Genomic DNA, 13,843 nt, shown 5'->3' with positions numbered 1-13,843 from the left:
GTGAAGTTATGCAAAACCCAGTCTGTTTCATTCTTCTTAGTAGCTGAGAAGGTAGCACTTCTTTAGTCTGTGCTTCAAATATGTTTTAATGCTGCACACTTTACAAACAAAGTCCAAAATCAGACGGCAAGCTGCTCCAATCTCACATACCTAACATCCCCACCAGAGTAAAACTATAGGCCAGCCAGACTAGAAACCATACATCTGGGTTCAATGGTAAGCTTACTTCATCCAAAAAATTGACATGTTTTGCTGAATGGAAAAATGCTTCGCTCACATAGTTCTGGCTTTTGCAGCTAGATGATATGAATAGGGTCATTTACACTTAATCGATTGAGATAGGTACACAAATGCACAGTTAGATAGCTCAGACAATTTGTGTACTGAAAAGTGGGACTTTGCTTAAGTTTTAAACAGCATCGTAAAGAAAACCTAAAAAATAAAAAAATACACTCACGTAAAAAAATAACTTATTAAGAGTTATTGGAAAACATACCTCGGCTCACCGTTCTTACTGACTTTAAAACCAATCCCTCTAAAAGATTTGCATGCATTCCCACTGTTTTCAGGCAAATGAATCTCAAATCAAAAATCTCTCAATTCTTTTACATTCTGTGGTGTGTGACATACAAGAACTTCAGTTATTCAAGTAACTGGTAACTGCATTATTTACTTTGAATTTGATAATAAAAGTGATTCAGTAATATTTTTTTAACTACCATCTGCTTTCACAATAACTACATTCCTGTGGCTATTTCATCTTTTAACACATAGGGAATTGCCATATTTAGTTCATAATTATCTTATGTAAACATTGCAGTCATTTAAATTATTAATAAATAACTTACTGTATCAAATATTTTGTATCAACTGCAATGAGGCGTGCTGATACTGGAGTAACTTGAATAATCTGGTCATATTCCACGTTCCCACAGTAAAAAGACTGTTGGTCTGACACAAAACCAGTTATTTCTGTTTCTTCAACTTCTTCACCATTTAGAGTCAGCACTCTTAAAAACAAAAACAAAATTATTGTAAGGCTGTCACAAAAAACACATTAAATTGTATGAGTAAACAAAGAGTAAACATACCTTGTCTGTCCCACAAACGACAAGACCAATGTATTATCAAATTTATCTGTCGCTGCGACTCTTAATGCCCACATCCCTTTGATACCAGGAAGGTCAATTGATGCATGTTCCTGTATACCAATACCATTTCTTATAATTCTTAAAGATCCTTCTTTATAGGCACCTGCAAAAGCAAAACATTTTTATAGCACTACTTGTTCTCTTTTCTAGCATCGTAGTTGCACAATACATAAAAATTAAAGTAACTAAATTTATCACCAAAAACTGCACAATGATACAGTGAAAACTTTGCCTTTAATTTACTTTTCTGAATACATCTTTAAATCTCTTCTTTCATTTTCAAGCTATTGTTCGAACAACTGGGGTATTTCATCATCAGTCATTTGACACCGATTGCTGGATAAAACCCTCCTCTTGATCACGGATTTTTCACATTAAAAGTAAACATCTCACATCCATAATACAGAGTGATTGTCAGCTTTCCTTTCCATACAAATCTGGAACTTAGTTTTGAAAACTATTTAGTTTACAAGTAGTACCTAGACAATAATTATTCTTCAGCTTATTTCTTTTACTGTCCTTCCGGGCATTGTATTCAGCTGTCGTAAACACAAAAACTCATTAACTCGTTCTATGTATTGTCGACGCCTCCCCCCCCCCCCCCCCCCCCCCAAAAAAAAAAAAAAAAAAAAAAAAAAAAAAAATCAGTGAGCTTGTTATTATATATCAATTTAGTCGCTCTAACTAATTTTTTGTTCATCCATTGCTTTGTTGAAGTTTGTATGCACAGCGGCAAACACACAATGTCATTGCCAAAAAATTTTTCATTAATACTTGTTCCTTCACTTTTCTCTCTGTTTAAGAACTTAAAATTTTCATATAGGATCACTGAGAATAGTTTTGTTAATTTTCCTTTCTCTGTTGACAATTACAACAAGCATCTCTTTCACTGATTATGTCTAAAGGATACTGTAGCTTCGCATACCAAGATGTGTGGATTAATAACTCATTTCTAATAGGCTGTTAGAATAGAATTTGTGCTTGAATTTATATTTCTTATAATGTTTTCTTTGTATTGTCTCATATTATCTCCAAGATTTTTGTGAATAGTTTTGTTTAATTCAGAATAATATCTAAAATAAAAGAAAGGCAACCGTTCACTTACAGCTGACTGGTGTGTTGAGGATAGAAACATGCAACAGAAAACAGTAATCCCACTAGCTTTCAAGCTCTTTCTCTATAAAAAGGACACACCTTCATCCAGAACAACACAGACACTCAAATGCACACACCCATGGCTTGGTAAGACTGAGTGTTGATTATTGCGAACAGTTAGCTGGGTAGGTGGAGGTGGGGAATATGGGGAAGGCTACATGAGGAGAGGGTATCAGGATACTGTGAGGCCAGTACTTTGACAGACGACTCAGTAGCTGTACAACAAGATGAAATGAGTTCAGAGAGTAGATTGTGTGTGTGTGTGTGTGTGTGTGTGTGTGTGTGTGTGTGTGTTAAAAAGAGAGGGGGGGGGGGGGAGGAGAGGGGACAGAACGGGAGGGAACAGAGAAAGGAAGAGGGGTGGGAAAGGAGGAGAGGAGGGGAAGAAAAAAGGGGATGGGGGAGGAAGAAGGAGAATGCCCACATGGGGGAGGGGGAGAAAGAGTGGTAGGAGAAGGCAGTACATGATCTGGATGGGGAAGGAAAAGGTAAGGTGAGACGATGGAAATCAGATTAGCAGAAGTTTAGGACTGAAGGATGCAAGAGTGCAGGGTATTCCGTAGAGATCTTTCCAACCTATGTAGGTCTGAGAAACTAGTGCTACAAGGGAACATCCTAATAGTGTGTGCAGTCAAGCAGCTTTTAAAATCATTTGTGTTGTGTGCAGCATGTTTGGCAACTGGATGGTCAAGTTTACCAAAGATTCTTGGTGTCCATTAGTACGAGCAAGCAGCTGATTACTTGTCATGCCCATGCAGAATGCTGCACAGTAATTGCAGTATAGCTTATGCGTAACACAGCTGCTTTCACATGAGGCCTCGCCTTTTATAGGGTAGGATATGTCTGTGACTGGACTGTGGTAGGTGATGGTAGGTGTTTGGGACAGTTCTTGCACCTGGCCAACTGCAAGGAAACAACCCATGGGGGTGCAGGATTGGGAGCTGGACTGGAATAGTGACAGTCAAGAATATTCCATAGGTTGGGTCAGCTGAGGAACAATACTTTGGGTGATGTGGGTATGATTTTGATAGTATATTCTTCATCTAAGGGTACGACAGGAGAGATAGTCGAAGCCCTGATGAATGAGATGGTTAAGCTTTTCAAGGCCAGGGTGGTACAGCATGGCCAGAGGAATGCTGGTTGGTGCCTGGTTAACAGGGTTACTGGTGTCAGAGGAGACAGCACATGAGATATGTTAATGGATGAGCTGGATTGGATATTGTTTGTCAATAAAGGCTCTGGTAAGGTTATCAGTATATTTTAACAGCTCCTGCTTTCCACCACAAATATGGCATCCATGGTTGGCAAGGCTGTAAGGAAGAGACTTTCTGACATGGAATGGGCGACAGCTGTCAAGAGTGGAGGTACTGACAGTGATCGATGCACTTGATATGAACAGATATGTTTATGGAGTTACCTGAGAGGTGGAGATCGACAGCTAGGAAGGTGGCTCATTGTGTTTAGGGCATTTTAGGTGTTGATTGTATGGGAAGACTTCCTCTGATGGGCCATAAATAACTTGGTACAGTATGGTGGCATCCGAGTACCCATGGAAGTGCCATGGATTTGACCTTTGAAAGTGAAATAATTGTACATTGGGATACGGTTGGCTAGGATAATTAGAAATGAGATGGTGGGTTTGGTATCAGGACGACACTGGGAAAGGTAGTGTTCCATGGCCACAAGGCCATGGACATGGGGGATGTCTGTGTACAAGGATGTTGCATTCACAGTGACCAACAATGAGCCTGGAGGTAACAGGACAGAAACTGTGGAAAGGCGGTGAAGAAAGTGAGCGATGTCTTGAATTGATGGTTGGTGTTAAAATAGTTTGAAGGTGGTGGTCAACAAAGGCAGAGGAGATTGTATCCAGCCACAGTGGAATGAATAATAACAAGACCTGCGGGATTGGGTTTGTGAAGTAGGTTTCTGGTTTGAGGAGGGAGGTTGATCCAAGTGTCAGGTTTTGGGGTGGAACTAAGGCCTTGAGCAGCTGCTTAAGTTCCTGCTGGACTTCTGGAATAGATTATTGTTGTAAGATTTGTATGCAGAAATGTCCAAAAGTTCGCAAACACCCTCAGCCACATAGTTACTACGATTCACGATGACAGTAGTAGAGCCTTTGCTTGGAATAAAAATGATAAGGTCTGGATTGGTTTTCAGGTTACAGACATCTGTGTGTTCCATAGGAGTGATGCTGGACTCACTGTGAAGGAATTTAGGAAATGATGGTAAGGCCAGGTTAGAAGTGAGGAATTTCCAAAAAGTTACAAGAGGATGACTGGGTGGAAGGAGAGGAAGATCACGGCTGGAGGGAGGTTGGGACTGTTTTAAATGAGCTACGTGGGTTTTTTGTTGGTTGTTGTCAATGGGGTGTGTGGTGAAGAAATGTTTCCACTGGACAGAATGAGTTAAGAAAAGCAGCTCCTTGACACATCCAGCATAGTTAAACTTATGTTTTGGGATAAAGGTGAGGCCTCTAGAAAGTACTAAGACTGCAATGGTTGAAGTTTTACCAGAAATGTTGATAACAGTGTTATGAGTTGGATGTTCAGGAACAGGGTGTTTTATGGAGGGTAGAGGAAGTTTCTGTGCAAGTGGAAGGCGGAGTAAGGCAGCAAGGCATAATTAGGAAGCTATGAGGTGTTGAGGGTGGTAGGGTTTTAGATCATACTGGGAGGCTCTTCCTGGGCTGTACGTAATCCATACAGGCACAGGACAGGAGTAGCTGGGGCAGCTTTCTCAGATTGTGTTTTGTTTAATTTAGCATATTCTATCATTGACTGTTGACGGGTTGTGCTTCGAAATTTCATCTTCTCTTTAACAGTTGTCTTATTTCACTTCAGATTTTCTTTTATTTTGCTTCCTTTGACTCAACAACATATTTGCAGTTAGCAAATGAATCTTTGTTAACAAAAGCATGTGAGAGCATATTTATAGGTACGTTAACTGACTGTGACAAATAAAATAGATTACACTAAGGTTCAACAAGTATCAATATCTTTCTGAATATTTTTCTTGCATATGCTACAAAACATACAAATGACTAATCCTTTTCAGTTGTATCAATATTTCTGCAGGATAAAGTAAAAGAAGAAAGCGAACATTTTAAATCTACTTTCTTTCAAATCTGACCATGCCAGACTGAGCTGCTTTATTTGCAATAACTATCAGTACCAAAAATTGAATTAATTGTGCAGACAAATGGTACTGGTAATGAAGAAACAGTATTATAAACTGTCAGTAATATGCCAAGCCATTCATTTACAAAATGTATTAAACAAGACAATCTGGCCCTTTCCGTTGCTATCTCTCCATCCCCTAGCTGTTGTCTCCCCCCCACCCCCCCTCCCCTATCTCTTTGATATGTCCTTCTGTTAATCTCTTTCTAGTTTGTCTCAACTCACCAAACTTGACAACACATTACCCACTGTCAGGTTGCAGTACAAGAAAACTGTAGTTAGTATTCACTTGTATGTGTGCTAGAAAAAAGATGCAAGTTTGTAATCAGTAATACTTCATTCCATTTCTTTTTTAGACAACTGTCTGCTATTCAGTGAGCGATTATCATTGCCTATTCCACGAGTCATATGAAAAACAGTAATTATGCCTCAAAACAGCCTGTTGTAAATTTTTTGCAAAGTATTTCATTTTATACAAGGTGGCACAGTTACTGTTATATGTCCCTTTGTAATGTATGGTAAAATAAACTCAGAAGAACATAATTGATTACTATATCAGAATTATTACTAACTTGAGACCACTTGCTTAAGCACAAGACAGAACAAAATAATAACATTAATTTGTTTCTGTCAGCTATGGACTACTTTAAGGCTACCAGTAGTCACATCTGTATTTACCTGAACATGTTACAAGCTGGCCTTGGCCTTGTCGTTCCAGATCAACTACAACCATATCTAGAATAGGAGCTAAATTTGTAAATGTTTCCATTGTACTGACATAAGATCCATTTTCATCTGCATTTACATTTAGTTTTATCAACTGGGAATCACCAAGACGAGATCCAATGAACAGTACACCATTGTCGAGATAAGTAATACATTCTGGAACACTTATCTCCCCTGCAATAAGAAATGAATTGGAGATGTAAATAAATGTATGAGTGCAGTACAAACATGACAAAGCTTGTTATATTAAATGCATGATGATAACAAAAACAACAACAATGACAATGATGATGATAATTTATCATTTTCCTCAATAAAATATTATTTATTTATTTATATTAATTCTGTCCCATTATTCATTAAGATATAATGCAATAAAAACACCAAATATGTAAGACTGGTAACACTGAAGAACTGTTTATCATGGTATGTTAGTAGACAATGGTTTTTATTCAGTGTTTGAGTGTAATGAAAACAAGACTCCCTAGAAATTACAGAGTGGATGATTGTTCAAATTTTTATAGCCAAACTAAAAGTTGAAAATGGACAAAAGTGGTATCAAACTGACCAGTATGATGCTCAGTTATGCAGAAAAAGATTCAATTTTTTGAAAATAATTAGGTTACTTAGTAAAAACTTAAATAGTTATTTGGAAAATTTAAACTTTTCATGAACAGTTGCTATGAGTTATGTAAATGAAGTGTTAAAAACTTCATCTCTTCAAGGCCTAGCTCTTTTGTACATAAAAAGTTACACAGGTGTAGAAATTGTGAAATTCTTTCTTTTGTGTTGAAAAAATAAAATAAATATCAAATTACAGCATAACTTGAAACCTCTCCCCTTTCTCTTGATCTGTATCTTCTGAATAATAATACAATAACAATCAATACTTAAAGATATTATATATTTGACACTTTCTGGTGGTCAAATGTTATGTGAACAAGTTTGTCAAAAAATTAGAAATGAAACAGATTAGATACACATTTGATGTGCCTAGTTTGCTATACACTATTTCAAACATCATTCAAAAGCACATCAACACATCAAATGTTTGTTTTATCTATTTTGTTTCTCACTTTTAAGCAAACCACTTCACAAAACATCTGACCATTCTTTTTTTCTTAACTTTCAATTCTGATAAGTCTTCTCAAAATTGATCAATTTAGTAACAATGGACAAGAAGTTTTTTACAGGTGTGTTCTATTTGTCTACAGGAAAATGACGCATGGGAGGTCCAATACTACTGGGTGTCATACTATGAGACTGCAGCTGCAAATTTTTGTAATGAACAAATCAGTCTGATTTGTTGTGGTCTCCTTCAAAGAAAAGTCCATCTTTATCCACAAGTCGACATTATTTCCTTCTCACGTTAAAAAAATTTCTACACATTGTTTCTGGTCAGGTTGTGCACGAGTTTCACTGTTTACGCCTTCTAGTAGATTGCAAGAACATGTCTGTAATGAACTGCTAGTGCATGGATAATAAACTGATTGATTTCAGTCCACACAACATAATAGCATAGTTCAGGGGTGAAACACTGTCATGCAGAAATACACCATGACACATAGCTCCTTAGTAATGCAAGTAGTCTTGTTTCTGGATCGTGTAGATGTTATGAATGCAAACTGAAGTGTTTTTAGGTTGATTCTCGCAAATGGTGTGGGTAGCAAGCCCTGGCGGCAACAGCTAGTGGTATACAATTCTGGAAACGAGTAGGGTTTCCAAAATTGGCTGAACTTTAAAAGCTTTTTTCAGACTTGGTATCTAAATAGAGCTTTCATTGTGATGACTGGGCCTTACTTTTGATGACACAGTGATTCATTCATAATTTGTTGGCAGTTGTGACCCATTTGATGTTAACTGTACAATACCAACCAAGAGCACATTCTGTGGAAGCCAGACAGACATTTGGTTGGCACAGTACTGTTAAAAATGCAGATTTACTCATTTGAGCAGATGCATGTTTTTATGGCCACAACATCATTCCAAATTGGATGGGGTAAGTTAGAATCATAAGTTGGTCAGAGTTAAGAAGAGTGGAGTTATGTGTAATAGTAACAAATATAAATACGCGATTAATGAATACTTTGAGTAAATGTGATAAGGGGAAGAACATTCATTAATAATATGGATGAAGCAATTATGATGAGAAGTTATTAAAAAACAGTGTACTGAATAAAAGTTAACAAGAACATATGAAAAAATAAGTAAATAAAAATAAAAAGAAATAAAAAGGGTTTCTACTACCTCTTGTCATGTCATGAAATGAGGAATATCCTACCCACTATTCTCCCCACCTCTCCCAAAGTATTCTTCCACTGCCTGCTGAATCTAAGCAATATCTTTGTCCACCCCTACTCCATACCTGCTCCCAACCCTTGTCTCATGCCTCATATTCCTGCAATAGATCTAGGTACAAGACCTGTCCTAAACATCCTCCAACAACCACCTACTCCAGTCCAGTTGCAGGCATTTCTTATCGCAACAAAGGGAGGGCTACCTGTGAAAGCATTTACGTGATCTACTAACTAATCTGGAACCACTGTGCTGTTTTCTATGCGAGTACGACAAGTAACAAGCTATCTGTCTTCACAAATGGTCACCTACAAAGTGTGGCCACGAGACAAATGGACCACCCAATTGCTGGACATGCTGCCCAACACAATGTGCTTTACTTCAATGACACCTTCACAGCCTGTGCCACCTGCCACCTGTGTCCTTTCTACCAACACCCGCTTTCTGAATTGCACAGATGGGAACTCTTCCTCCAACATATCCGATGTCCCCATAATCCTCATGGCTTCAATCTTCGCTAGTCCCTGTCCTTCATCTGTCTACCCCCTTACCTATTCCCACACTACACCACACTACATAGCCTCTTATTCCATCAATGCAGCCACTTTTCTCTTTCCCCTTCTCCACTTCCCCCCCAGAACCAAACCACCCAACTGCACCTAACAGCCCTACTTCTGTCCCTGCTGCATGCTCCCACCTTCCCCCAGTCCTATCTGCTATCTCCCCTCCCCTTCCCATCCCATCCCATACCATGCCATCCTTACCCGCACCACCTACGCCAGACTGTTTCTACCCTCAGGTGCAATTGCAGACTGCAGTCCGGCAGCAATGGAAAGAGACAGTGGTCCTGTGTGTGTGTGATTTGTACTTGTATGAATTTGTGTGTGTCTATGTGTGTGGGAGGTGGGGGTGGGAGGGGTGGGGGCGAGTGGCACACACATGCTCATGTGTTTTCTACTTCAGAAGAAGGTATTCAGGCCAAAAGCTTAAATGTATAGCAGTTTTTTCGTTGTGTGTCTGCGACTCAATGTCTCCTCTATATGGTAAATAGCAATCTATCCGTTTTCATAATACTGTTATAAACAGCAACTGTCATATAATATGTTTCAACAAAATTTTCATGATATTTATCAGAAATATTTCAGAATGATACTAACAATAGTCAAACTGGTGTTGTAAAAACAGTGATAATTGAGAGCACAGTGAAAATGTTAGGGCTGAAACAGCTGTCAAATGAACAATGATTACATTTACATATTTTGCTTGTTCTAATTTATAATATAAACCATTCTAATACAACTGAGTATTTGCAAAATGACAAAACCAATATTTAAAGTCAAAACAAAGATATGCGCAGCCACAGTTCTTAACTTTCCTGTGTTTAACTGCATGTGAGCTCTACCTTTTAATTAAATTAATTGTGGTGCTCTTTAATTAAGTTTGTGACTCATAATATCCATGATATAGAGGACATAGTGGGGTTGGAAGTTTAAAAGTGGTAGCTGTAACATGACTGTATCCTTTGGTGTGAAAGACATAATCATAAAAGATGGTAAGAGAGCTTGAATCAACATCATTTAGCAGAAAATGCTGCCACATTGAAATGGTTTGCAAATCTGAATCTTTAAAGTTGTCAGAACTTGTGAGGCATAAATGAATAACAGCTGCACAAACAAAGGAAATATGAAGTACAAAACACACCATGGAGAATCACTGGGTGAATGGTGAACAGACACTGTGGGCTGCACATGATGTACACAAAAATTTACAGTACTGCAGTGAATAAGACATTGTGGCTAGTTAAGTTCTCAATTTACAGCAACAAGAAAGTGTCACACACAGCAAAACATAGTCGGCATAGTCAAATTTTGGCACTTTTGGGATTATATAACAATGGACAATTCAGAACAAATAGGGTTAGTCATTAACAATCAAGAACTTATTCAGTAAACAACGTCGTAGTTGCATTTAAACCGTTGATTTTAATTTTTAGATGACCAGTTTAGATTTTCTAAAGGGATCATCATTTGATCTACATTCTGTGAAGAGGAATGAAATATATTGCTTCAGTTACAATCAAAATGGACATTAATATACAACAATGTAGTAAAACAGCAATGCATGATACACCCTTGAAGACAGTAGGAATAGCTGGCGTAGAGTAGGTCCATCAGTGCTGCCTTGGAGAACACTACTGAATACTGTTCAGTTGCTGGTAGTCAAATAGTGGAAGCCTCACCCATTGTCTTTGACGTAATGTCATAGGTGGCCAATGGCCATGAGACTTGATTAAATTGTGTGACGAATGTGTATTACATACTACATTATTAGGAGTTTGGTCCTTAAGAAAACAACAAAGGATATTTTGATGTTATAAATAACAACATAACAAGATAAAAGTGATGAAATAGAAAAAGTCACTACCCAATGACAGGACTCATTTAAACATGGGCTGCCTTCAGCCAGACCTTCCAGTAAGTGTAAATGTAGCAAAGACAGTCAGCAGGACGCTAGCTTGTTAACCAAGGAGATGATATACATTCCACCATTAAGCAAAGATGTTATGGATACCCATTGTCCAGAAGGGCACCACCTAATAACCACAGAAATGATGTGTAATCGATTCATACTGTCATATGTTAACAGACGTATGTGACCATGTGCAGCTAATGTAATACACTTATGTAATGGGTATTTTACATAGATTAGTTGCTTGTTATGTCGTAACATTTTCGCAGATTAAATTAGTGTTTGTTTATATGGCTGAGTCACTCCTTACTAGGAGTAAACAAACCTAAAACATGGATTACGAAGACATACAGCCACTTTGTACAAGTGCAAGGTACATGTAAATATCAAGAGAGCACCAGATTGCGGATTTTAGTCACGAACAACGAATAAATTAATAACAGTGCTAAGGTGGTACGATTAGACCTATTCTGTATGGCCATATAATAAATATTTATGTGTATAATTTGCAGTCTGTTATAGTGTTATATTTGGACAGACATACGCCCAGTCATCTGGTAGAGACTGTTTTTTATTTCATCACTTTTATCATATATGTTGTTCTTTATGACATCAAAATATCCTTTGTTGTTTTCTCAAGGACAAAACTCTTACTAACAATTCATCTAACACATGTTTTTCACACAATGCAATCAAGTATCATGGCCATTGGCAACCAATGATGTAGGTCGGAGACAATGGGCAGGGCTTCCGCTATTTGTACTACCAGCAACCGAACCATATTCAGTAGTGGTGGTGGTGGTTAGTGTTTAACGTCCCGTCGACAACGAGGTCATTAGAGACGGAGCGCAAGCTCGGGTTAGGGAAGGATTGGGTAGGAAATCGGCCGTGCCCTTTCAAAGGAACCATCCCGGCATTTGCCTGAAACGATTTAGGGAAATCACGGAAAACCTAAATCAGGATGGCCGGAGACGGGATTGAACCGTCGTCCTCCCGAATGCGAGTCCAGTGTATTCAGTAGTGTTCTCCATGCAAGTGTGGATGGATCTGCTCCATGCCAATGATTCCTACTGTCATCAAGGATATATCATGCAATGCTTTTTTACTATATTGTTAAATACTAATGTCCATTTCAATTGTAACTGAAGCATTATGTTTTATTCATCTTCACAGAATGTAAATCTGATGATGATCTCCTTTGCTGATCAAAAAAGGTCATCTAAAAATAAAAATTAATAACTTACATGTGGTTATGATCGTGTTTACTAAATAAGTTATAATATTAATAGATTGATGTTTTCCTGGAACAATGTTCCCAAAATTTTTCAGTATTCAAGAAAATTGTTTGTGTGGATTGAATGTAGGAATGACAAATGAATTTAAAGATTCCAGGTTTTTGCATGCCAGCTAAATGAGGGAAGAAGCATTTGACAACATTTTTGCAATCTAAGATCGCATTAGATCAGCTCCAACAATGGAAAATCTAGGATGGAATAATTATAATATTATAAAAAGGATAGTGTGCTACTCACCATAAGGTGGAGATGTTGAGTTGCAGACAGGCACAACAAAAAGACTACTAAACAAGTAAGCTTTCAGCAAGAAGGCTATTCTTCTGAAATAGACAACATACACATCTTCAAGCAAACACAGCTCACACACACGACCACTGCCTCTGGCTACCAAGGCCACACCGTGAGCAACCGTGCACGATAAGAGAAGCAATCTGGGTGGTGGGGGAAAATAGGAGGCTGGGACAGGAAGGGAGAGGGAGAGCAGAGTATGGGTATGGGACAGTAAAGTGCTGTTTGTGGGAGCATACAGGGATAAGACGGAGGGAGGGTCAGACAGCTACGTGCTGTCAGGAGGTAAGACGAGGGTGGCAAAGGAGAGGCTGGGTGGGGGAAGGGGGTAGCAGAAAAGTAGAGAAATAAAAAGACTGTGGGTGCATTTGTGGAATAGGAGGCTGTGGAGTGGAAACAGGGAAGGGTTAGATGGCTGAAGGACAATGACTAACGAAGGTTGAAGGCAGGAAGGTTACGGAAACATAGGACAAATTGCAAGGAGAGTTCCCACCTATGCACTTCAGAAAAGACGGTGTTGGTAGGAAAGATCCAGATGGCACAGGTTGTGAAGCAGTCATTAAAATGAAGAATTTGGTGATGGTCAGCATGCTCAGCAACTGGGTGATCCAGTTGTTTCTTGGCCACAGTTTGTCAGTGGCCATTCATGCAGACAGATAGCTTGTTGGTTGTCATGTCCACATAGAATGAAGCACAGTGGTTCTAGCTTAGCCTGTAGATCACATGACTGGTTTCATAGGTAGCCCTTGATGGAATAGTTGATGCTTGTGACCAGACTGGAGTAGGTGGTGGTGGGAGGATGTATAGGACAGGTCTTTCATCTAGGACTATTGTAGGGATATGACCCAAGAGGCAAGGGGTTGGGAGCAGGGTTTGTGTAGGTGAGGGTATTGTGCAGGTTTGGCGGGTGACAGAATATCAGCGTGGGAGAGGTGGGGAAGATAATGGGTATGACATTCCTCATTTCACGGAACGATGAGGTTCAGTTGCTCCAGTCCTAGATGGTATAGAGTCACGAGGGAAATGCTCCACTTTGGCCAGACAGTGGGACTTTAGGAGGAGGCATATGTTCCCACAAACTGTACTTTACCGTCCCTCACCCATACCCTGCTCTCCCTCCCCACCCCGGTCTCCTCCTTTTCCCCCAAACAACAATAGAGAAGTCACGAACACAAAGAGAGATTTTAGCCACAGGCAAACAGAGGAAGATCAGTATATATGGAAGTGATACTCTCAGAATTGGGAGAACCAATACATTGTGTTTAAAGGAAAGCCGAATAAG

General features: G+C 38.9%; 1 protein-coding gene across 1 annotated transcript in view; it reads right to left on the bottom strand.

Moving 5' to 3' along the window:
- The window catches only part of LOC124600858 (DNA damage-binding protein 1), a 177,033-nt gene that overhangs the window by 65,259 nt on the left and 97,931 nt on the right, over window positions 1–13,843 (bottom strand). The window contains exons 7-9 of the mRNA XM_047136197.1: window positions 6,167–6,388; window positions 1,092–1,254; window positions 849–1,010 (exon numbers count right to left, since the gene is read on the bottom strand). Coding sequence (XP_046992153.1) covers window positions 849–1,010; window positions 1,092–1,254; window positions 6,167–6,388 — 547 coding nt within the window. The remainder of the gene's footprint in view (window positions 1–848; window positions 1,011–1,091; window positions 1,255–6,166; window positions 6,389–13,843) is intronic.

The sequence above is a fragment of the Schistocerca americana genome, chromosome 1 (assembly GCF_021461395.2).
Source record: "Schistocerca americana isolate TAMUIC-IGC-003095 chromosome 1, iqSchAmer2.1, whole genome shotgun sequence".
NCBI lineage: Eukaryota > Metazoa > Arthropoda > Insecta > Orthoptera > Acrididae > Schistocerca > Schistocerca americana.
This window is presented reverse-complemented; position numbering and strand designations above follow the sequence as displayed.